Source organism: Falco rusticolus, chromosome 7 (genome assembly GCF_015220075.1).
Source record: "Falco rusticolus isolate bFalRus1 chromosome 7, bFalRus1.pri, whole genome shotgun sequence".
NCBI classification, from domain to species: Eukaryota; Metazoa; Chordata; class Aves; order Falconiformes; family Falconidae; genus Falco; species Falco rusticolus.
Window position 1 is genome coordinate 4,634,295 of NC_051193.1, and position 22,056 is coordinate 4,656,350.

General features: G+C 53.4%; 3 protein-coding genes across 3 annotated transcripts in view; 2 read left to right on the forward strand and 1 right to left on the reverse strand.

Moving 5' to 3' along the window:
• Positions 1-2,753, forward strand: part of ITGA11 (integrin subunit alpha 11) — a 53,419-nt gene extending 50,666 nt beyond the window's left edge. Inside the window, exon 30 of the mRNA XM_037394303.1 lies at positions 1,372-2,753. Within this exon, the coding sequence (XP_037250200.1) occupies positions 1,372-1,386 (15 nt within the window). The 3' untranslated portion in view covers positions 1,387-2,753. The remainder of the gene's footprint in view (positions 1-1,371) is intronic.
• FEM1B (fem-1 homolog B) lies at positions 2,662-8,841 on the reverse strand. Its single transcript, XM_037394304.1, has 2 exons — positions 8,411-8,841; positions 2,662-5,745 (listed from the first exon to the last, which is right to left on the reverse strand). Exons 1-2 carry the CDS (start codon positions 8,656-8,658, stop codon positions 4,110-4,112), a joined length of 1,884 nt encoding a protein of 627 aa, XP_037250201.1. The 5' UTR covers positions 8,659-8,841; the 3' UTR covers positions 2,662-4,109.
• A 5,121-nt stretch (positions 8,842-13,962) lies between these two features.
• Positions 13,963-21,917, forward strand: CLN6 (CLN6 transmembrane ER protein). The gene is made up of 7 exons (XM_037394305.1): positions 13,963-14,102; positions 15,117-15,231; positions 15,984-16,082; positions 18,360-18,548; positions 18,655-18,710; positions 20,177-20,299; positions 21,541-21,917. Exons 1-7 carry the CDS (start codon positions 14,020-14,022, stop codon positions 21,827-21,829), a joined length of 954 nt encoding a protein of 317 aa, XP_037250202.1. The 5' UTR covers positions 13,963-14,019; the 3' UTR covers positions 21,830-21,917.
• The last annotated feature ends 139 nt before the right edge of the window (positions 21,918-22,056 follow it).

The following is a 22,056-nucleotide window of genomic DNA, read 5'->3' on the forward strand; positions in this document are numbered from 1 at the left end:
CAGTCGAGCTGCTCCACATAGTTCCTTCAGTTCACAACTTTACGCTTGTGCCTGGGGAAGCCTGGGCAAACCGAGCTTTCCAAACCTGCCCCATCTGACCCCATCAACAGGAAGGAGCTCTCGCTATCATCAAAGCTAATAATTCTGCACCTTGACACATCCCAAACAGAGGTGGCACAGCCTCAGGCAGGGCCTGACCCGGCAAACCCTGCTGCAAGCACAGCTGGGATCGGAGCAAGCAGGCGCTGCTGCCACGGGGGACAGGGGGTCCCCGCAGAGCCACGGCTGCACGGCCACCGTTCCCGCACCCAGCTGGCACGGGGCACTGTGCAGCAGCAACAGGGCTGGTATGCAATCCCCGCCAGACACAAAATTTGAGTGCAGTTGCTGGAAAAACCTAAGTGACTTGTTTTCAGAAAAGGGCTCTCTCTGTTAGGCCAAGTGCTTTCCCCTGCTTGCTGATGCTCTAGGGTAGAGCTGAGCAGTGTTTGCCTCCACAGAGATGCAGAAACCTATGGAATAAATAAGTGAAAAACTCAGATTTTCACACAGCTGCATGATGCCAGCACCACCTAGGGCTCTCATCGCTGTCTAAGGACCATGGTTTAAGCGCAGCTGACCCAAAGATAGGAGCATGTCAAATGCCTGCTGCAGCTCCCTCCGTGCACGGTGGCACTGCCCTTCTGCATCCCTCTGGACAGAGGGACCAAGACACGGGCAAGGGGAGGGTTTGCTCAGCATCCCACCAAGTGTGGGCTGGCCTCAGCAAGGTATATTTTTAAAAGCTGATCTGCACTCCAACAGCAGCTCCCTGTGCTGAGCCAGCTCTATAAATAGCAGACCACCACCTACGGGCACATACATGCCTCGTCCCTGGCACAGGGGACGTCACACTGCTCCTTTTTCCCAGCAAAAGGAGCACCTGTGGGATTTGTAAGGATTTTTATCAAGAGCTTTAAATAACTCCCACAAAGAGAGCAAGCACACTCTTTCCGCTTTTCATGCTTGAAAAAGGATTTCCAGACTAAAGAAAGGGAAGGTCCCAGGATGCCAAGAGCTGTGACAGACTTTGCCGCATCCGCAGGCGTGCAGAAACAGGCACCCACCGTTTTTTCCTACCCTTTCACTGCCATAGCGAGGGCGGCAGAACAGCACATCCATGACGCCACCTTCCTGGGCTGCAGACAAGCAGGAACCCGTCTTCATCAGACACCGGGACAAAGACCAGGGACCACACCTGAGAGAGGAGCGGCTTTAGCATCAGCTGCTCCTTCCATAGCACAGATCTTCCCCCTCGTTCTAAAGGGCTTTGCAAGCTACTGACATGGAGTTTTATTGCTGCTTCTGGGTAACAGCATCCTCTCTCTTCAGGTCTTCACATATTGAAATCATCCCAGGAACAGCATGAACAAAGCAGACCCTCAGCAAATACCCTGCAACGGAACCAAAAGTGGGAAAGGATCAGAACAAAGCTACAGGAAGGGATGAAGCAGCAGCTTTTCCACAAGAGCACTTGGTGTAACATTTTTTTCTTATTAAAAAAGCAGAATTGTGGGAGGAGCAGCTTCCTTCACCTTATTATTACCTACAGATATTTCAAGTATGTGCACTAGTTCCAGGAACGGTTTTATACAGGTATTTCACAAGAACACAACACGTTAAGATTACTCCATGTCAGAAACAGGTCCTGAGGAAAAAAAACACAAACAAAAACCACACAGTGCAAGGAAATACCGTCTCAGTCAATGACACCACAACTCACCATGATTTCCGATCCAGAACACTTTGTTACACAGCGAGCAGTGCAAGTCGCTGCAAGCGGTCAGCCCTCTCCTCTCCTTCCCCCACTCACCCAAGTCAAACAGGCTCAGGGACCCCTGACTCATTTCTAGCTACAGGCACATCACAGATTACAAATGTGCAAGTGTAAAAAGGAACAGCAAGGCATCAGAGCTCTGTCTGAAGCACACAGCACACTATAACAGAAAACTTGTTTTCTGAAACACATACGCACCGATTCATATACTGGTTCGCTTTAACCAAGTCAGCTACCAGCAACTTTACCAGGTAAGTAACAATCATCTGATACATGGTCTCAAGTTGTTCGAGTTTTGAGTTCAAAGCTTTAGCAGTAACGGACACAATCCCAAAGTGGGAGACTAAAAGCATCCCCAGTTCTTACAATGAGCCACAGCAACTTTAAAACACTTTTTTGCATTTCCAACAGCCAGGCTAAAAACTGTAAACTCTCAGCAAAATACAAAACTGCAGCTTTCCTGATGACTTCAGATGAACACATCTCAGCACACAGGAGGAAGACATTTAGGGTAACAACTAACAGAAGCACAAACACCTTCCCAACCGTTCGATAGCATCCACTTGTTGCATTAAGGCCCCAAGAGGCTGCATTTGGCTTTGCCACTTTGCCTGACTGCAAGTCATGTTTTTTAGGAGCAGCAGTCCAACCCACCCGAGATACGAGTGACAGACACATTTTTCATTTTAGGAGCTAATTCCTAGCAAAGTCTGCAGCTTAGAAGACACAGTATTTCTAAAGCTTTTCCCTTGAAGGAGACACAACAGCCAGCACTTACAGTACCACACAATCTAAGCAGCACTATTCTGCTTGGCACCAGGCAAAAATTAAGAGTTACAAGCTCATTCCACATTCAATGTTTATTTATTCGTAATACAAATAGAAACGTGTGCCCAAATCTCGCCTTAAAAGTTCTACCCAGATTGTTTAAAAAAAACCTACAGAACATTCTTTCATCATCTGACAGTTAAAAAGCTGCATTTCAAATAAACAGTTTTCAGTAGCCTGTCAAAACAAGTGACATTTTACTGTCGGAGTATCTGCAACTTCTACCAAGGAGAAGTACTTTCTCAAGCAACAGCGTTAGTGTACAATCAGTTGCTTATCATAAAAGATCTTCTGGTAGGACAATTTTTTAAAAATCAGTTTTAATAAGAGATTTTCATCATGAAAGGAGTAAAAATCACGAAAAATCCTCAAGTCCAATTCAGGGAGGCACAGACTCCACGCTTATTGGAAAAGCCAGTTTCAAGCAGTTTCAAGGAAGACTCTCTTTGGCGACAGAGTACTCCATTAGGAAGATACAGCATTTGGAATCCAAGAGTGCAGTTTTACATACTTTTGAGTCAAAAAGGTGCATGTTGATCATTGAAACAACAAAAAACAAGTTAAAAGCATTTTGAAATGTTGGGACACACACAAACACAAATACCCTATAAATTTTCTAGGTATCCATGCATGATCTTTATATATGAGCAACTTAGCTACATAAAAAGAAACCATGACTCCAGTTCATTTCAGTCAAGGTGCAAGTTCCTTTTTCAAAAGTTATTCAATACTTACTGTAGTAGTGTAAATGAAGAGCTTGATATTTCGACTACTATTAGATGAACGTATCATACTGAATTTAAACCTGTATTTCCTAACAGAGCATTCCATACATCTGTAGCTGTTTGTAACTGCTGCTCAAAATTTAATTAAAAAAAAAATAAAATTTTTAACGTTACCAACATCTTCAGCATTAACTGAAAGGCATAAAAAGATGGTGAGGTATGAGAGCAATGGATTGCTCTGTATGTCGAGACTTCACTTTTAACCAGCTACCGCATTGATTTCCAACTGTTCTTACCTCGCTCCAAGAAGTTTTAAAATTTGCAAAGCTACCACCTCAGTAGCACAGTCGCATGGCTTTTCAGAGGTGCCTTTAAATAACTACCTAAAAAGTGGAGATGCGTACTGGAAACAAAACATTCTGCACAAGTTCCATCGGGATTCTTCTCACTTTGTTTACAAAAACCAAGAGATAAAGAAGTAATTCTTTTAATTAAAATAAATGACCAAAATCTCAAACATCAGACTTTACTACAGGAAAATTAAGTGGCTTTTTCCCGGCCCCCCACCCCCACCTCGCCCCACCCCAAGAGCTGCACGAGAACTGAGGCTGCAGACTGAATCCAGAGGAACCCAAACACAAAAGAACAGAGAAAACCAACTTCATGTATACATATGTATTCTGCTGTCTGCAACTGATGTCATCCCATGATAGCACCACCAACGAAAGACTTTATGTAGCCTAGTGAAACTTCACAAATTCTTCCAGAGTTCTGGGGATCTGGTTTTGGTAGCTGATGTTATAGATCCGTACTGCTCGGGCAGCCAGGCACTTGAGACTCAGCTTCATTTGAGTTTTAAGGAGTATTTCAGACACCCCTGTTGTACTTTTATCAAGAGGGGTCTTCTTCTGCTTATTCGTCATGTCTGTATGAGCACCAGCCTCCACCAGGCTAATGATGATGGAATGCAATGTCAAGAAGTCACTGATGGGCCTGTGGTATTGGACAATGATGTGGAGCGGACTATTCCCTTCGTTGTCCACAGCGTTCACGTCAGCACCACAATCTAGCAAAAGTTTTGTGACAAGTGCGTTTGGAAAGCTGCAGACATCATTCGTGTGGAAGTCATCAACTGGTGTGCTGGAATTGACAGCATGATGCAGCAAACTAGAGCCGTCCCGAGTTCTGGGATCGAGGTGAATCAAGTTATAAATCTGTTTGTTGATTCGCGACTGATCCTCTTCACTGCACTGGGTCTTGGTAGAGATGCAGACTAAGTAGAGAAAGGTAAAAATGTTGCATTCGTAGTTGTCCATGGCTGTGTGGATGTCAGAGTCTTGGGTGGTTTTGATCCGGGACATGCCTTGTTCTATTTCCAAGACACTGCACCTCAGAACGCTCTCGATGTCCTTGGCTTTAACAGGCTCGTTTAGGTGTATCATCTGAGAAAAGACTTGAGCAAACCTTAGGAGGTCCTTATGAGTGTTCCTGTTGCCTTTTTGCCTTAGATGCAACGCATGCAGCCATAGCTTGATACACTGCTCAAACTCCATGTTATCTGCATATACAGCCCCACGGTAAATAATGGGGTGAGAAACATCAATATTGTCCGAGCCCAGAATTCTTTCCCGCACAATGAGGCCTTCCATGTGAAGGGCATCTCTGTCCTGCCTAATAGACTCTAATTCCTGAGGAGTCCTGCATTCAGTCCTGTTTCCATAAGCTTCAATTTGTGGAAGAACTTCTTTTTCAATTATATTCTCGCTGTCTCGGTACCTCTCCAGCATCGCTAAATATAAATAGTGGTAAGTCTTCATTATATCATAGTTTTCTCTGTCATTTGCAAATGAGGCACCCAGAAGTTCCAGAGCTTCAATCCGGCTTCTCCTATCACAGTCGGCGTGAGCAAGCAGCAGCTCTACAACGTCAGCTTTGCAGCTCTCAGCAGCGACTTTCAGCGGAGTCATCCCATGGCCGTTGACCATCATCGCCGCCTTCCACTTAACCAGCTCCCTCACTATTTCCAAGTGACCGGCTTCGGCCGCGAAGTGCAACGCCGTGGCACCACAGTGGGCTTTGGCGTTGGGATCCGCATGCTGCTCGAGTAGGTACCTCACCACGTCTGTGTGGCCTTTGTAAGCTGCAATCATAAGGCAAGTGTTGTCGTACTTGTTGGCGATGCTGATGTTGGCATTGTTTTCTACCAGGTATTTCACAATGTCCAGTCTGCCATCGAAACACGCAGCCCTCAGGGGAGTCGAATTGGTGACTGTCGTGTGATTCACGTTGGCGCCGTGACTCACCAGCAATTTGACTACTTCAAAGTGGCCGGCTCCTGCTGCACACCAGAGAGCTGTGGCTCCATCAATGACAAAGCTGAAAAAGTAAAGACAAAAAGAAGTGGTTAGACTGACGCCTTTTGAAAAGCGTCTTTTACAGTCGGCCCAGCAGTATGCAACAGGCACATACATACCCAGCCATTAAAAGCTATTTTATAGCCATCCTATTTTTGTACTTGAAGGAACTTACCAGGATAGGCAAGGTAAAAGAATGACAGACTTATCAAGCACACAGACCTCCCAAAGGAAGAAGTGTTGGAAGTTGAAACTTCAAAGCAGCCTGGGGATTTAGCCACATTTTGCACTAGTACTGCCTGGGCTGCTTTGAAAATCCTACCTGCAGGCTCCAGCCCTCAGCCCACAGGGGTCTCAGGAAGAACAGTTAGGAGAATTACTGCTGCTTTGTTTCTGCTGTGCAGAAACCGGCACATTAAAGGAAGAGAGAAAACTTAAAAATTGACATATTGATACAAAAAGAAAACCAACAAACTCTGACATGAATAACAGCATAGCTATGCAATACACCGACCCCGGCGGCAAAGCTAGCTTAAGAATTTCCTACCACTTCACTTGTTCTCTCTCCCCCAAGCTGCAAAATTGCCGCCGCTTCCGCTGCACCAATATTTTGTATTCGAGAGACCACACCGTAAACCAGACCAGCAGTCTAGTTACACAGATGGAACTCCAGGAATAAAATAAAATTTTAAAAAGCAGAAGTTGTTCTGCCCCGGACTGTTTCAGAGATCTGTTTTACATCATGGCTTTGTAGACAGCCTGCTGGCACGCATAAATGAGGGGACAGTTAACTTTAGCAAAGCGTCACAGTTTCTTAAGCTGTTTTCATTTCCAAATTCAGCACATTGTGTAACTACAAAGATAAAGGCTGATGTCCTCTCCATTTCCCCAATTTCTGAAGTAGCACTTAAATGTAGAAAGAGGCGGCATTCGCACCACAGTTAATACGCGCTCAAAGCACACTCAATCACAGAGGAGGGGCAAATACCTTACTTCTGTATGTCCAAACAGCCACATTTCCCAAAGTTAAGATAGCGTAAGGCACCAACTTAATTTTAACAGTGATTTTTACCCTTTTGTGAAGCTCTCACATAGCTCAACAGGAACAGTTGTGTGGCCGTTTGTAAATCCAACACCTCTAGACAACACTTCAGAGGCTGCTCAAGCGCTCTGGCGCACAGGGATGATTACACCTCTATTCACAGTAAGAAGATCCTCAATTTCTAAATAGTCGCATTAAAATCCTTTTATATTAAAACAGAAGGAAAGTCAGGGCAGAGGATTTGTTCAGGAACACGAGATAATTTATTGGTGCACTACAAGTATATATTTACAAGGCAAAAGCCTGGAGGCCAAAGAAGAGTTGCTGTGTGCCACCTTATCTCAAGAAGAATGACAATAATGCAGGGATCACATGCTTTCCTCTCTCCTCAGCAGGCCGTGACTCCCACTGTGCCCATTGTGTCTCAGACAACATCTCCTTTAATCTGTACCAGGCAGAGGCTCTGGCAAGCAGATCCCATCCCATCAAGGCTCAGCATGAGAAATGAGAAAATTCAGCAGCAGCAGAGAGGGACTGACAGCCCTTCCCATGGCTTTCTGTCAACAGAGGCCTTGCCTTTAAGTGAATTTGGGACAGACCTCACCCTAGGCATTCTCAACCAGTTTTTTGTTTGTAAAAAAAAAAAAAGGGCTGGAAGAGAAGAGGAAGAAAGACAAAAACCGAAAGCACAATGAAGTCAGTTCCTCCCCCTCATTCAGCATGTAAGAACCAAGCCAGTCTTTCCCTGGGCCAGGTAGAGCTGCACAGGCATAACTCCAACTCATCAAGTAGGAGACAGATGAAAGATATCAGCGGGGACCCATTACGATCCCTCTCACTCAGTATCTGATGTGAGTTCTCCTCCTGTGCAAGCTACCTGCAAAACCTGAAGTTGTTGAGAAGACCAATCTACCTTCAGGATTAGTCAGCCTTACGTTTAAGATTGACATACAGGCAAGAACTCAATGAGCACTATAGGAGATTTTAAAAACAACATTCCTCCTTCATTCTGCCACGGCAGCATGCTGCCCAGGGACCTGGACATCACCGCCAGGCTTCTCCCCAAATTGCAGCACCAGCACCATGGCCCCAGCTGAGGGCCTGGCACCCTCCTCCCTCCCTTACCATCCTAAAATGTCACATTTCACTCCCGCCCATCCCATACGTTGGCCTCCAGCAGCGAGGAAGGGATTTTCCTCAGGATATCTGGGCTGGACACTGACAAACCCTCAGTCTGAGTACACAAAGGCCGGACTCCTGGAGTGCAGGTACCACCCTACCCTGACCACTGCCTGCGGTCACCCCTGGCAGTGAGCGATGTCACAGAAAAGGCCATTCTGGGCACCGCAGGAGGACAGGGGGTGACCTGCTCACCAGGTGGACACTCGACAAGGAGCTCTGGAGGTTGCAGCAAATGCTGTTCTATCCGCAGTTTTAGGTGGGGGATCTCGGAAGGGCAAAGGCATTTACGACTCATAAAGCATCTGGTGGGGGATCCCAAACAGCAAAGGCATTTTTATAGCCAATAAAGCAACGTTCCCAGCAGCGGCTGAGGTAGCGGCGTGGTGCCGAGCCCCTGCGCCGTGCTGGTACCGACACCCATTTCTCGGCGAGATGGCGGCGGGCAGCAGGGAGCTCTACGTACCCGTCGAAGCGGACCGTGCCGGTCTGCTGGGTCTGCACGCGGTAGTGCTCCAGGAGCAGGCGGACCACCTTGGTGTGGCCGTTGCGGGCGGCGATGATGAGCGGCGTGGATCGCTGCCCGCCGTGCTGGCTGACGTAGCCCAGCAGGTACTTGATGTCGCTCTCGGAGCGGTTGAGGAGCAGCGCGGCCAGGGTCAGCACTCGCCCCTCGCTCGCCGCCTTGTACACGTACCCGGCCAGGCCCTCCATCGCTGCCTCCTCTTCCTCCCGGCTGCGGCCCCGACGACCGGGCCGGCCCTGCTCGGGCCTACCGGCCTGCCCCGCCGCCGGGGCGGCCTCTCCCTCCGCCTCCTCCTCCGTCCTGCCTCGGTGCCCGGCGTGGGGCACATGCGGCCCCCGCGGGGCCAGCCGCCCCCCGGCCCGGGCCAGCCCCCGCGGGCCAGCGGCGAGACGAGGCAGCCCCAGCGCCCGCCGCCGCCTCACCCGCCCCCGCCGCCCGCCCCGGGCCCGCGGCCCATCCCCGGGCGCCGCCGCGGCGGGGACGCGAACCCGCGGCGCGGCCCCCGGCCCCGCCCCACGGAGAGCCGCGGAGAGCGGCCAGGCAGGGAGCGGGTCCCGGCGCTGCTCCGCCGGCCGCAGAGGGCCGCGCCGGCCGCGGGGCACCGCTACGGGCCGCGGGAAGGGCCCTGCCGGGAGCTGGCGGGCACGGCCGCCCGCCGCCGCTCCGCCCCCGCCGCCCGCTCCGGAAGCGAAAGCGGAAGCGCCGCGCCCTTTCCCCGCTCCCCCCCGGCAACCGGCGGCAGCGCACGGACGTTCCGGGCTGCGGGCGGCACAGGGCGCTCCTCGGGTGGCTGCGCTGGGCCCGGCCCCCCGCGCTCTGCTGCCGCTTGGCTGGGTCCAGCCGGGCTGTTGGGTCTGGCTCAGCAAGGGTCGGTTGGGCTGGGCTGGGTACGGCAAGGATGGGTGGGTTGGGTTGGGGTGGGCTGGGTACGGCAAGGCTGGGTGGGTTGGACTGGGGTGGGCTGGGTACGGCAAGGCTGGGTGGGTTGGGTTGGGGTGGGCTGGGTACGGCAAGGCTGGGTGGGTTGGACTGGGGTGGGCTGGGTACGGCAAGGCTGGGTGGGTTGGACTGGGGTGGGCTGGTACGGCAAGGATGGGTGGGTTGGGTTGGGGTGGGCTGGGTACGGCAAGGATGGGTGGGTTGGGTTGGGGTGGGCTGGGTACGGCAAGGATGGGTGGGTTGGGTTGGGGTGGGCTGGGTACGGCAAGGATGGGTGGGTTGGGTTGGGGTGGGCTGGGAACGGCAAGGCTGGGTGGGTTGGACTGGGGTGGGCTGGGTACGGCAAGGCTGGGTGGGTTGGACTGGGGTGGGCTGGGTACGGCAAGGATGGGTGGGTTGGGTTGGGGTGGGCTGGGTACGGCAAGGTTGGGTGGGTTGGGTTGGGGTGGGCTGGGTACGGCAAGGATGGGTGGGTTGGGTTGGGGTGGGCTGGGTACGGCAAGGCTGGGTGGGTTGGACTGGGGTGGGCTGGGTACGGCAAGGATGGGTGGGTTGGGTTGGGGTGGGCTGGGTACGGCAAGGTTGGGTGGGTTGGGGTGGACTGGGGTGGGCTGGGTACGGCAAGGATGGGTGGGTTGGGTTGGGGTGGGCTGGGTACGGCAAGGATGGGTGGGTTGGGTTGGACTGGGGTGGGCTGGGTACGGCAAGGATGGGTGGGTTGGGTTGGGGTGGGCTGGGTACGGCAAGGATGGGTGGGTTGGGTTGGGGTGGGCTGGGTACGGCAAGGATGGGTGGGTTGGGTTGGGGTGGGCTGGGTACGGCAAGGATGGGTGGGGTGGGTTGGGGTGGGCTGGGTACGGCAAGGCTGGGTGGGTTGGACTGGGGTGGGCTGGGTACGGCAAGGCTGGGTGGGTTGGACTGGGGTGGGCTGGGTACGGCAAGGATGGGTGGGTTGGGTTGGGGTGGGCTGGGTACGGCAAGGTTGGGTGGGTTGGGGTGGACTGGGTGGGCTGGGTACGGCAAGGATGGGTGGTTGGGTTGGGGTGGGCTGGGTACGGCAAGGATGGGTGGTTGGTTGGACTGGGGTGGGCTGGGTACGGCAAGGATGGGTGGGTTGGGTTGGGGTGGGCTGGGTACGGCAAGGATGGGTGGGTTGGGTTGGGGTGGGCTGGGTACGGCAAGGATGGGTGGGTTGGACTGGGGTGGGCTGGGTACGGCAAGGCTGGGTGGGTTGGACTGGGGTGGGCTGGGTACGGCAAGGTTGGGTGGGTTGGGTTGGGGTGGGCTGGGTACGGCAAGGATGGGTGGGTTGGGTTGGGGTGGGCTGGGTACGGCAAGGATGGGTGGGTTGGGTTGGACTGGGGTGGGCTGGGTACGGCAAGGATGGGTGGGTTGGGTTGGGGTGGGCTGGGTACGGCAAGGATGGGTGGGTTGGGTTGGGGTGGGCTGGGTACGGCAAGGCTGGGTGGATTGGGTTGGGCTGGGCTGGGTACGGCAAGGCTGGGTGGGTTGGACTGGGCTGGGTACGGCAAGGATGGGTGGGTTGGGTTGGGCTGGGCTGGGTACGGCAAGGCTGGGTGGGTTGGACTGGGGTGGGCTGGGTACGGCAAGGATGGGTGGGTTGGGTTGGGGTGGGCTGGGTACGGCAAGGATGGGTGGGTTGGGTTGGGGTGGGCTGGGTACGGCAAGGCTGGTGGGTTGGTTGGGGTGGGCTGGGTACGGCAAGGATGGGTGGGTTGGGTTGGGGTGGGCTGGGTACGGCAAAGGATGGGTGGGTTGGGGTGGGGGGTGGGCTGGGTACGGCAAGGATGGGTGGGTTGGGTTGGGGTGGGCTGGGTACGGCAAGGATGGGTGGGTTGGACTGGGGTGGGCTGGGTACGGCAAGGATGGGTGGGTTGGACTGGGGTGGGCTGGGTACGGCAAGGAGGGTTGGTTGGATTGGGGTGGGTTCAGCAAGGATGGGTTGGTTGGATTTGCTTGGATTCAGCAAGGATGGGTTGGTTGGGTTGGGTTGCATTGGGCTGTGTTCAGCAAGGAGGGTTGGTTGGATTGGGTTCAGTGAGGATGGGTTGGTTGGATTCAGTTGGATTCTGCAAGGATGGGTTGGTTGGTTCGGTTGGGTTGGGTTCAGTTGGCTTGGATTGGGGCAGGTTTGGGTCAGTTGGATTGGGTGGGTTCGATTGGGCTGGGTTAGGTTTGGTTGGGGTGGGTCTGGGTCAATTGGATGGGGTTGGTTGGATTGGGTTGGGCTGGGTTCAGCGAGGATGGGTTGGTTGGATTAGGTTGGATTGGGTGGGTTGGATTGGGTTGGGTTAGGTTGGGTTGGCTTGGGTTGGGTTTTGTTTGGTTCAGTTTGCTGGTTTTTTTTTTTAAAGAAGGCACCAGCAGCTTTCATCACCTCAGCCATGACTCCACCCCAACAAGCCTGCCATGCCCAGTCACAGCACGTGCAGGAGCTTCATCCTCAGTTTCAGGGACACCATTAGCAGCCTCTCGGCATATCAGCTTAACAAAGAGCTAATTGCCACCCACCTGCTTGGCCGCCTCTCCTTTCCGCAGCACAGATCATCTCCCAGAGACCTTCAGGAGGTGCCCCACGCTGTGACCAGTTACATGAGACCAATAAAGGCTGCAGTGAGTAAGATGATACACAGCCTGTGCCGCTCTCTGTTGTGTGCCGCTGCTTTCAAGGGGATCCGGTATCAGCCGTATTAATAGTTAATTTAAAATCATGCAACTGGAGCTGCAGCTCTTTGTGGAAACTTCTGTGCGGGCCGGGCCGTGCATTATGTATGGGAGCAGCGGCCTGGCTGTGTGGCCGGCGTTGCCGAAAGGAGCTCGGGAGAGGCGAGGAGGAAGCGAATCAGGCTGCGGTCAGCGCTGCAGTGTCCAGTCAAGGAGGATCAGCTTTTAGCAGCCACATACGCGTGTAAGGTACAGCATGACATGCAGGGTTCATGGTAAGTTTAAGTGGAACCTGTCTCCATTACCTCAACAATCTCCTCCACTCTTCAAGGATTTATTTTTTTTTTCAATGAGCACTGCCTGGGTGTCGCTCGTGTTCCCTCGTGGATTAGCATGAACAGCGCAGGGAGGGTCCCTTGAGGGACTTACCAGCGTTGCCACCATCCCTCCTGGCAGCACCACCGAGGTCTCCGTTCTGCAGCTTCTCGGAGCCTCGGCAGCTTTGGTGGGTCTGGCTCACCGTGGCGTGGACCATGCTTCCCCGGTGGAGAGCTGTGGCACAGCTCTACATGATTATCCCCGGTGACCATCTCAAGGACATGGCTGCGCACAGCCGAGGAAGGAGAGACACAAACGTGGTGGTGTAGTTACTGCAGAGCTCCCAGTAGCTGATCCTGAGGGTCCCTGAGCACCTGCGAACCCTGAGCCCCCCCTGGTGCCCACAGCAGCCCCCCAGGAGCAGGGGCAGAGGCCGAGGGGTTTCATGAGTCCATGGGACACCTGCTTCCCCTGGCCACGACGCATGTTTCACCCCGTGGGGCGCGCCGCCTGTTTCACATGCAGGTGCATCTCCCGATTTAGACCCCAAACTACCGCTGCCAGGGGTGCAAATTAAGACCCGTGGGTGCAAATCCTTCCCTGCCTCACACTCCTACTGCCCGTGAGTCATCCCGACCCAAGGGTGTTTATCTGGGCAACATGGGGGAGAGGGAACAGGGCATGGCATCCGTGCCTCCTGGCTTCCCGCAGTGACGATGCCTGCGTGCTTGGCCACGCGGCGCCGAAGGCAGGTGGTCTCGTCGCAGGGTAGCGGGGGTGTGACCCGCCACGTGGAGCCGCACGGAGCAGTCTGCCCGTGGCGGGGAGGCAGAGCTGCGCCCGACGCTTCGTTTCCACAGACCCTCGGGCTTCAAAGGGCACAGCGAGCGCAGGATGGGTGCTCCCTGCCCCCTGCCACGCTCTGCCCGCCGCCGAACCCCTGTTCCTGGCCAGGTGGGGATGTGGTGCTGGCTGCACGTGGGGGCCAAAGGCTCGTCAGCTACAGAGCAATTAGGAAGTTAAATACATCCTGGAGTTAAATACGTCCTGGAGTTAAATGTGGTCCTGCTCCTTTGCCTCCCCGTGTGAAACAGCAAGGATGGTGGCTCCTGCTGGGGGGGGCAGGGAGGCAAAACGAGCCGCTTGGATTTGGCATGGGGAGGGGAGGCTGGGCTTGGCTGAGCCAGGCTGGGCTGAACCGGGCCAGACTGAACTGGACCGGGCTGGGCTGGGCCAGGCTGGACTGGGCTGGGCTGAACTGGGTGGGCTGGGTTGAGCTAGGCTGGGCTGAACTGGGCCGAACCAGCCAGGGCTGAACTGGGCCAAGCCGGGCTTGGTTGAGCTGGGCTGAGCCCAGGCCGGGCTGAGCAGGGCCGAACCGAGCTGGGCCGGGCCGTGCCGTGCCGGGCCGAGCCGTGCCGCGGTGGATGGGCTGTGCCGAGCCGGGCTGCCCCCGCCCCGCGCTCCCCGCCCCGCCCGGGGCGGTCCCCAGGCCACTGGTCGCGCAGCCGCTGCTCGTCCCCCGGCGCCGAGGCGGGGCCCTGGCGGAGCCGCGCGGTGCCGAGCCGAGCCGGGCCGGGCCGGGCCGGGCCGGGCCGGGCGGGCACATGCAGGGCACGGCGCGGCGGCGGCCCTTCCCGGTGGCGGCCCCGGGCTCCCCCCAGCCCGCCGGGCCGCTCTACCCGGGCAGGTGAGCGGCGGGGCCGGGGGCGGCGGCGGGGGGGCACGGGAACGGGAACCCCCTCTCCCCCCGTTCCCCGGGGGTCCCCAGCCCATCCCGCCCCCCGGCTCGCCCTGCCCCGGGCTTCCCCAGCCCCATCCCGGGTGCTGCCCCCACCATCCCGGGTGCTGCGGTTGTCCGGGCTGTCCCGGAGGGTCGGGGTCCCCAGGCCCCGTGTAGGGTCCCCCCGCTCGGCCACGGCACCAGCCGCTGCAGCCTTGTCCCGGGCATCCTCGTCCTGGCTTACCTGGGTTACCCCAGCTGGTCCAGCGTCTGACAGCCTCTTCCCGGAGCCGCTGCTCTCCAGGGCACCCGGCTTGTCCCGGGTACCACCATCCTCTTCCTCCATCCATTGGGTTTGGACCGTGGGCTCAGGTAGCACAAGCTCACAGCTGACACCGTGGTGGTCTCGGCACCACGGGAGAGGAGTTGATCCTGTTCTCCCCCGGGGGAGGTGACGGTCCGATGGTGTTGGAGGGTTATTTGATGGAAAGACTTCAGCTTGGCTGGATCCGGCCTTGCTTTGCAGAGGCAGAGGATCTTGAGAGTGGAAGATGAAGGTGATGGCACATCCAGAGCATCCCTGTGCTTGAGTACCACCGGGCATCAACGCAGTTTTAGCATTCCACAGAAGTGCTATGGGAGTTGAATTTTGCTTTGTCATGCAAAAGTTAAAAATAGTTGCACTTAATTCAGCACTTAAGCTTTTCACCCTGCTTTTGTGCTCGCTCCTCAGCCAGGAGGAGCCTTCTTATGGGGATGTAGCAGATTTCATGAACGAAATTTTGCCTTTCTGTACTACCTCCCCCTCTCCTTGGCCTCTCAACTTTGTTGTTATTCCACCGATCCCAAAGCTCAGAGACATGGTGGCAGCCAGGGAAGCACAGGTTTCGGGTGGGGATGCAGACCTGGGGTCTGCTCCCTGCCTCCTTGGAAGCCTGTTCTATGACCTAAGGCTGACGCTGTCACTTCTGTCATCTGTAGACATGGAGCGGTCAAGAACGAGGACACCTTCAAGACCTCCCCGTTTCACTTTGACCTGTGGTTCTACTTCACTCTGCAGAACTGGGTGCTGGACTTCGGGCGTCCCATCGCGATGGTGAGTGTGGCAGAGGCAGGCCTGCTGCTTTGCTTGCCATCACCTTACTTTGGGTGGAGGACAGGGGGGCAGAGCCGTGGTGGTCCCCTGCAGACCCCATGAACTGTTTTCGACACCCTTGAGGAGCTGTCCTTGAGGACTGCTGCAATGTACTGGTGTAACTGGTACCACGTGTGTTGCTCTAGTTGCTTCTAGGGAAGCTATCTAGGAATTTTTTTTCATGTCATCCACCCCACAACTTTATGTTTTCATAACAAAAGTTACCTGGAGAGGTTCCTGCTGCTCTTCCCCATACCTCACCTCTATCTCTGGAGCTTGGGACTGCTGCTCTCCACGTAGTGCAGGGCAGAAGTGGCCATTACCCTCAAATATGTGTATTGCTGGCATCTGCATGTGGCAGAGGGTTGATGGAGAACCGCTGCTGCAGTACTTCCAAATGCCTTGCTCGCTCGCTTGGCCACACAACTTCATGGCATCGGCTTTGGGCAGCACTGCAGGAGCAAACGGCTGAGATGTAAATACGCAGCGCCTTTAGCACCCGCTTCCAGATTGCACTTTTAGGGACGCTTGCTGCAAGAAGAGCTGCCCAACTTCGTTACCGACAGCTACGTGAAGTCAAGCTGACAATTAGCAAGCAGCAGCCGTGCAAAGCAAAGATTTTTCTCTCCCTGTCTTTCTGTCAGCGATGGGGCTGTAATTGCAAACTGGGTGGTGAGGATACACTGATGTGCTTTCTTTCTCCCCATCCTCAGATAATCCTACCTTTGGAGTGGTTTCCTCTAAACAAACCAAGCGCCGGCGATTATTTCCACATGGCTTACAATGTTATCACACCGTTTCTTCTGCTAAAGGTAAACCTCGAGGTGCAGGTCTTAGATTTTTTAATATTGCCGGTTGTGAAAACAGGGCAAACAATACAGTTTTGTAAAGACTGAGTTTGTTAGGAACTTGTTGAACAAATGTTGGTTATTCACAAACTCCTGCAAGTGAGCTGGCCACGCTGTACGTTGGAGGTTTGCAACTCCAGAAAGTTTGTGATGCCACCTTTTAAAAAGCAAGGCAGTGACCATCTCAATACAACTCAATTTCCTGCATATGCAAAGTAAATCGCTTGTCCCTGGAACTCCGGATTCAGGAGTTAGAGCCCTTCTCCCTGGCTGAGCCAAAGTGTATTTTTAAGACAACATCCGTCCATGACTTAAAAGACCTTATGAGACAGCTGGAACTACAGTAGATTTTCTGAATTGTTCAGGGCTTAATTACACTTGCTCTTCGACATTAGAATTGTATCTTTAGCTTGAATTTATCTTGCTTCAACTGCCAGCCACTGGATCGTGTGAACCATTTATGAGGTTAAAGACTGTCATATCATTAGAAATCTTCTTATATTAAATACTTAGCAGCCAGAAGATATGAGAAAGCAATTATAAATATATTTTAACCTTCATTAGCTAGAAATTGAATTATGTCCTAAGATGTAAATGATCCTCTCCCTCCTGAGTCAGTCTGGGAGATTCTAAATGCCAGCGTGGCCAAAAAGGAATTTTCAGGATCCAGTCCTTTGGGGGATGTGAAAGCTCCGAACCTCAGTCTGACCCGTCACAGTCTGGCACAGCTGATTTCTGCAGGCTGGATTCTCCTTCAGTTTAAAGTTTGCTATCTTGGACTCCCCTGGCAGCACAGAAGGAAGGGTTGGTCCACAGAACACAAAAACATTTGTTTTTCAGGGTGCGTTGCTTTTGCCCAGTGTCCCCTCGAAGGACGTGTCCCACTGTCCTTTTCCATCAGACAAGAGCTCTGCTGAACCTTTTGCTGTCCTCATCCTCTCTGAGTCCTCTGACATTCATACAGCAGTTACAGAGGAAGGGAAAGTTAAGCTTCAAAATTAAATACAAATAAGGAGCTTTTCACTGTTTATGGAAGGCTGCAAAGCTGATTTGGCAGCAGGGAGATGGGAGGTGAAGGTGGCCCCAGCTGATCCTTGGGCTGGGCTGATGCATCCCCCCTGACCTGTGGTTCCCGAGACGGGCTTGGCATCCCCTCCAAAGCCTGAGCTGGGATTTAAGTCTTTTGAGGTCTTCCCCGCTTTGCAAGCTGAGTGGGGAGCTCCTTTCTGGAGAGATGCTCCTGCTGCGCGTCCCCAGGCAGGCTTGCAAGGGGCTCGCCCCAGGCTCTGAGTAGCACAGGGCTCCCCGCCAGCCTCACGTTCCTGCCTCCACAGACCACGAGATGGTACAGGGAGAGCTCATCACTAAAGCTGGTCTTCAAAAGGTTGCCTCAACTGGTTTTGCTGGCAATTAGGTATTTCTAGGTACAGGTTTAAATGCAGCATCCTCTTTAGAAGCAAATACAGAGAGGTGAGTCCGAGTCCGTTAGGAAGAAAGGAGGAGGGGTGGGGGTGGAAAACCACCTAAACCAAACAGTTCAACAAAAGTCCTTTGAAAAATCATCCAGCAGGGAATTAGGAAGGAGCAAGTAAGTGTCTCTGAGCCCGGGGAGGGAAGCGCCTGGGCTGGGCTGGACGCTGCTGGAGGCTCTCCCTGCCGCTGGAGGGCACAGCCAGCCCTGCAGATCCGCCTGGCCAAGGAACTCGAGGAAGCGGCTGCCTTTCTGTTCCTTATTTATTGCTTTTGATCACATCTGCTGAAATTGCTTTGAGTACTCTCTCAGAAAGTACTGCATCACTGATTTGGTCCAAGCTGCATACTGCATCACTGATTTGGCTCAGGTTAAGGGTGCTGCTTTGCAGAAAGGTTTAAGGAGGGGAAAAAAATGGGGTTTGATTTTGCAACCAGGGATAACGTGTGGGCTCAAACCTGAAAGCCACATAGGCTGGTGGAAACGCATCTGAGATGTGTTCAGGGAAAGTAGCTGCAATCAGGGAAGCTCGGTCCGGTGCAGTTACACCACTGTCCCCAGGGGAACGACTGTGTTTTCCCTGGCAGGGTGCCGGCCATCGCAGGCAGCAGCTCGCGCCCATACGGCCACACAACCTGCAGCTTTCTGCAGGCCTCCTGCTTGTTTTTTTTATGATTTTTTGCAAAGCACCTTGAAGTCAGCGGGGGCAGAATTTGTTGCGTGTCTCTGCTCGTACCTCCTCACTGCTCAAGACATCTCTGTGTTTTTAGCTCATTGAGAGATCCCCCAAGACCTTACCGAGATCAATGGTCTATGTCAGCATCATCATGTTTGTCATGGGAGCCAGCATCCACTTGGTCGGGGACTCCGTAAACCATCGCTTGATTTTCAGTGGCTACCAGCACCATCTATCTGTAAGAGAGAATCCCATCATCAAGAACCTGAAGCCAGAGACACTGGTAAAGAGGCTGTGTTTTATATAAGCACTGAAAAAATATTGCTTGCTCTTATTTAATCGCATCCTGTTCCCTCTGCCCTTTTAAATCTCTTTTCGTTGCATTGCAGATTGATTCCTTTGAGCTGCTGTACTACTACGATGAGTATTTAGGTCACTCGATGTGGTAAGCAATTTACAGTCTGTCTAGTGGTCTCAGAACCTAATACAAGGAAGGGCAGGTCTGATCTGATCATAGTTTGCTATGTAAAAAAAAAATAAAATGCAGCTGATAAGAGCTGGCTGGGGATGGCGTCGTCATAGCCAGTGTGATTACAGTAGATCCCTCCCTTGGAAAACTGCCCGTTCCCCCTGGTTTTGTCTCTGTCTCAGTGATGTTTCTAGGATGTGGCAGTTGTTTGACGGCTCATCTGGTCTCGTCCCTCGACCATTTCCACGGGACAGCCAGGTGAAGAGACAGGTTACCGTGCAGGTCTGAGGGCTCCACAGGCTCCTTGGCTGTCACCACCCACCTTTTTGCTCTTCTGGAGGTTAACCCCAAAACAAACCAACTGTGCCCGGGCTCTCTAGCCCTTTGCTCGCTCATCTCCTTTACCCTGCATCTGTTTAGTGACCGTCCAGTGAGAGGGAAGGGCTGCGTGCATGGCCAGACCAGTGCCTCCCAGTAACAGAGACCGTTTGCCCATGGTAACCTAGGGAGCTCAGTTAGGGTCTGATTTCAGCGCTGTTACCTGAAGCCAACCCTAGAAACACTTGTTGCAGCCAGACAGTGTGCTTCATCAGTGAGGCTGCGCTTGCTGACCCAGGGGCAGGTGATGCTGGTGGTGCCTGTGGGCTCTGGCAGGTCCCAGCAGCACCCTCCTGCCAGCGTGAGCTGGTCCCGCTGCTCTGCCTGCACCAAAGACCCCAGAAAGGACTGTCTGGCCCTTTAGCTGCTGCCAGATAATCCTGAAATTGCTCCAAGTGGAGGGGAATCTCTTCCCCATCAGGCTTTCCTGGTTTATTTGATGGTCCTGGAGCGCTGTGAAGCAAGCAAATCTCATTCTTTTAACTAAAAAAAGGGCTCTGTTAGGTTGTTGAAACCCTGGTCCACACCCTGCTTTCCTGCAGTTCAGCTTTTAACACAACACAGCGCTCTGACACGGCCTCTGACAGCCCAGGCATGTAACAAATGCAATTGTTCAACAGAGCACTTGAGCCCCAGCGTTTGACCTAATCAGCAAACTTGAGCTTTTCCTGCGAGAGCCCCAGAAGTCTCATTATCTGCGGGAGCACTTGGTGCAGCAGGACATACAATAGCCCTGCACCAGGCACCGCCAGCCCTTTGTCGGTCGTATGGATGCAGTGGTAACCTCGTAGCAAGAGCTGTGATGCTGGGAGAGAGGTGACGGCCCTGACTGGCACTGCGGGACCCCGTGGAGCGGCACCCTGCACCCCAGTGACCTGCTGCTTCACCTGCCTGAGCACACGTGGCCGCAGCAGGCTGGGCGGCCTCTGCTGCTGCTCCTTCACCAAATTGATTTACAGGTTTAAGCACAGAAGTTGCCTGCGTGCGTGGTTTGGATGTGGGGGGTGGGGAGGTTAAACACTTTCCAGGGTCACCCCACTGACTGGAGTTGTTTCGCTTTGCAGGTATATCCCTTTTTTCCTGATACTGTTTATATATTTCACCGGCTGCTTCACCCCTGTTGAAGAGGAGAGCAGGATGCCAGTGGCTGCCTTGCTTCTGATGGGGCCCAGCAGCCTTTATTACTGGTGAGTGGCTCCTGCCCGCTCTGGATGGGCAAGGGATGACGAGGGAGTGCCGCAGGCAGCCCTGCAGCATGCAGGCAGGGCTTCTCCATTCCCCAGGGCAGAACTTGCTGCAGCATCTGCTCTGCAAGTCTGGAAGGTCAAATCAAATCGTGTTAAAATTTGCAGCCGCTCTAGCCTTTGCAAGCTGGGACAATTTCAGGGTCACCCATCAGCACTCCTGCCCCTGCCTGGGGTGTTTCTTCAACCACAGCGGGTCATGTTATTGCTGGAGCTCCAGCTTCCAGCCTCCGCGGTGCTTGCTGTCTACCCCCTTCAAAGGCTGCCGTTCGCTGTGTTGTTGGGCAGTTCCTGGCTGATTTTGGAGTGGTCACCTGGTGCCTGCGGTGCATCGGCCTGGTCTCGGCTTGGTGGTGGCAACGGCGATGCTCTTGCCAGTTGTCCAGGCACTTTACACAGAGCCCAGGCCGCCTGCATGATGCTCAGACGCTCAGCTCGCCCTGCGGGTCCAAATAGCCTTTTGAGAGAGGTCTTATTTATTTCCCATTTTCATTAGCCTCATCTTCCCGAACGGTTTCCCTGATGGCAGCCAAACAACTTCTCATTCATCTTCAGAGATGGTGTTCTCTCTTGCCCATGGCTTTGCCCCCTGCTGAGATTGTTTTTATACAGTAAATTAATTTTTGATAGTCAAAATCATCAAGATGATTTGGTCAGTTCCCAGTTATCCCATTGCACTTCCTTTAAATAGATCAGCGTGAATCTCTGCAGTTCGCAGTTCACGTGCTAGCAATTAGGAACCAGGGAGTGCAATTCCTCCTTCCCCCTGCCAGCACCCATTCAGGACCGGCCACTGCCAGATGCAGCACAAGGGCAGCAGTGGATTTTCAGACTAAATGAGCACAACATCCGTGGGTCAGAGCCAGAGTCTGGCTTTGGTTCTGTCGTTCAGCATCCCACCCACAAACTGAGCCCAGCATCTTTCAAATCCCATACTAGGCACGCATTTCTTTACCTGTTCTCTTCAAGAAGCCCGTAGCTCAGTTGTTAAATTGCTGGTAAAAAATGTGAAAACAAATCACAGCTTAAAAGCTGGCAGTAGAAAGCAGCACAGCTTCGTTTGTCTGGATGCAGAGCAGGGAGAAGGGGGAGACACCGACCCCAGGTGAAGCTGGAGGTGCTGGGGGCTGCTGTGGCTCAGTGCTTTCTCCCAGGGGGCACTGACGGGTGGTTTTGCTTTGTAGGTACCTCGTGACGGAGGGTCAGATCTTCATCCTCTACATTTTCACTTTCTTTGCCATGATGGCTTTAGTGATGCACCAGAAACGCAAAGGACTTGTCCTGGACAGCAATGGGCTTTTTCTCTTCTACTCCTTCATCATAACACTGGTCCTCATTGCTCTTTGGGTGGTTTGGCTGTGGAATGACAAAATTCTCAGGAAGAAGTACCCTGGTGTGATCTACATCCCCGAGCCGTGGGCATTTTACACACTGCACATGAACAACCTACATGCAGCAAAGGAAAGTTTATAAGTTTTGATATTTTAGAGTGATTTGAAGAAAAAAAATATCTAGTTTTTCTAATGTAGATGTATTTCAAATAAATTCCTGACCAACACTGGCTGCAAGACGTGTTGTACTAGATCTAGCTGGGGGGGGGGAACGTTTGAGCAAAAGGGAAGAATAGTCTTTGCAACGTAGCGCTTTAAAGCCAGGGTCGTGGCAGGGGTGTCTCCCCTGGCTTTGCCCCGGCCAGCCCT

Excerpts from the sequence above, each read along its gene's own strand:
- CLN6 (XM_037394305.1), top strand. The coding sequence starts at position 14,020 with ATGCAGGGCACGGCGCGGCGGCGGCCCTTCCCGGTGGCGGCCCCGGGC. Across the intron at positions 14,103-15,116 it reads GGGCCGCTCTACCCGGGCAG|ACATGGAGCGGTCAAGAACG; the intron begins GTGAGCGGCGGG and ends TGTCATCTGTAG. Across the intron at positions 20,300-21,540 it reads CCCAGCAGCCTTTATTACTG|GTACCTCGTGACGGAGGGTC; the intron begins GTGAGTGGCTCC and ends TTTGCTTTGTAG.
- FEM1B (XM_037394304.1), bottom strand. The coding sequence starts at position 8,658 with ATGGAGGGCCTGGCCGGGTACGTGTACAAGGCGGCGAGCGAGGGGCGA. Across the intron at positions 5,746-8,410 it reads GGCACGGTCCGCTTCGACGG|CTTTGTCATTGATGGAGCCA; the intron begins GTACGTAGAGCT and ends TTACTTTTTCAG.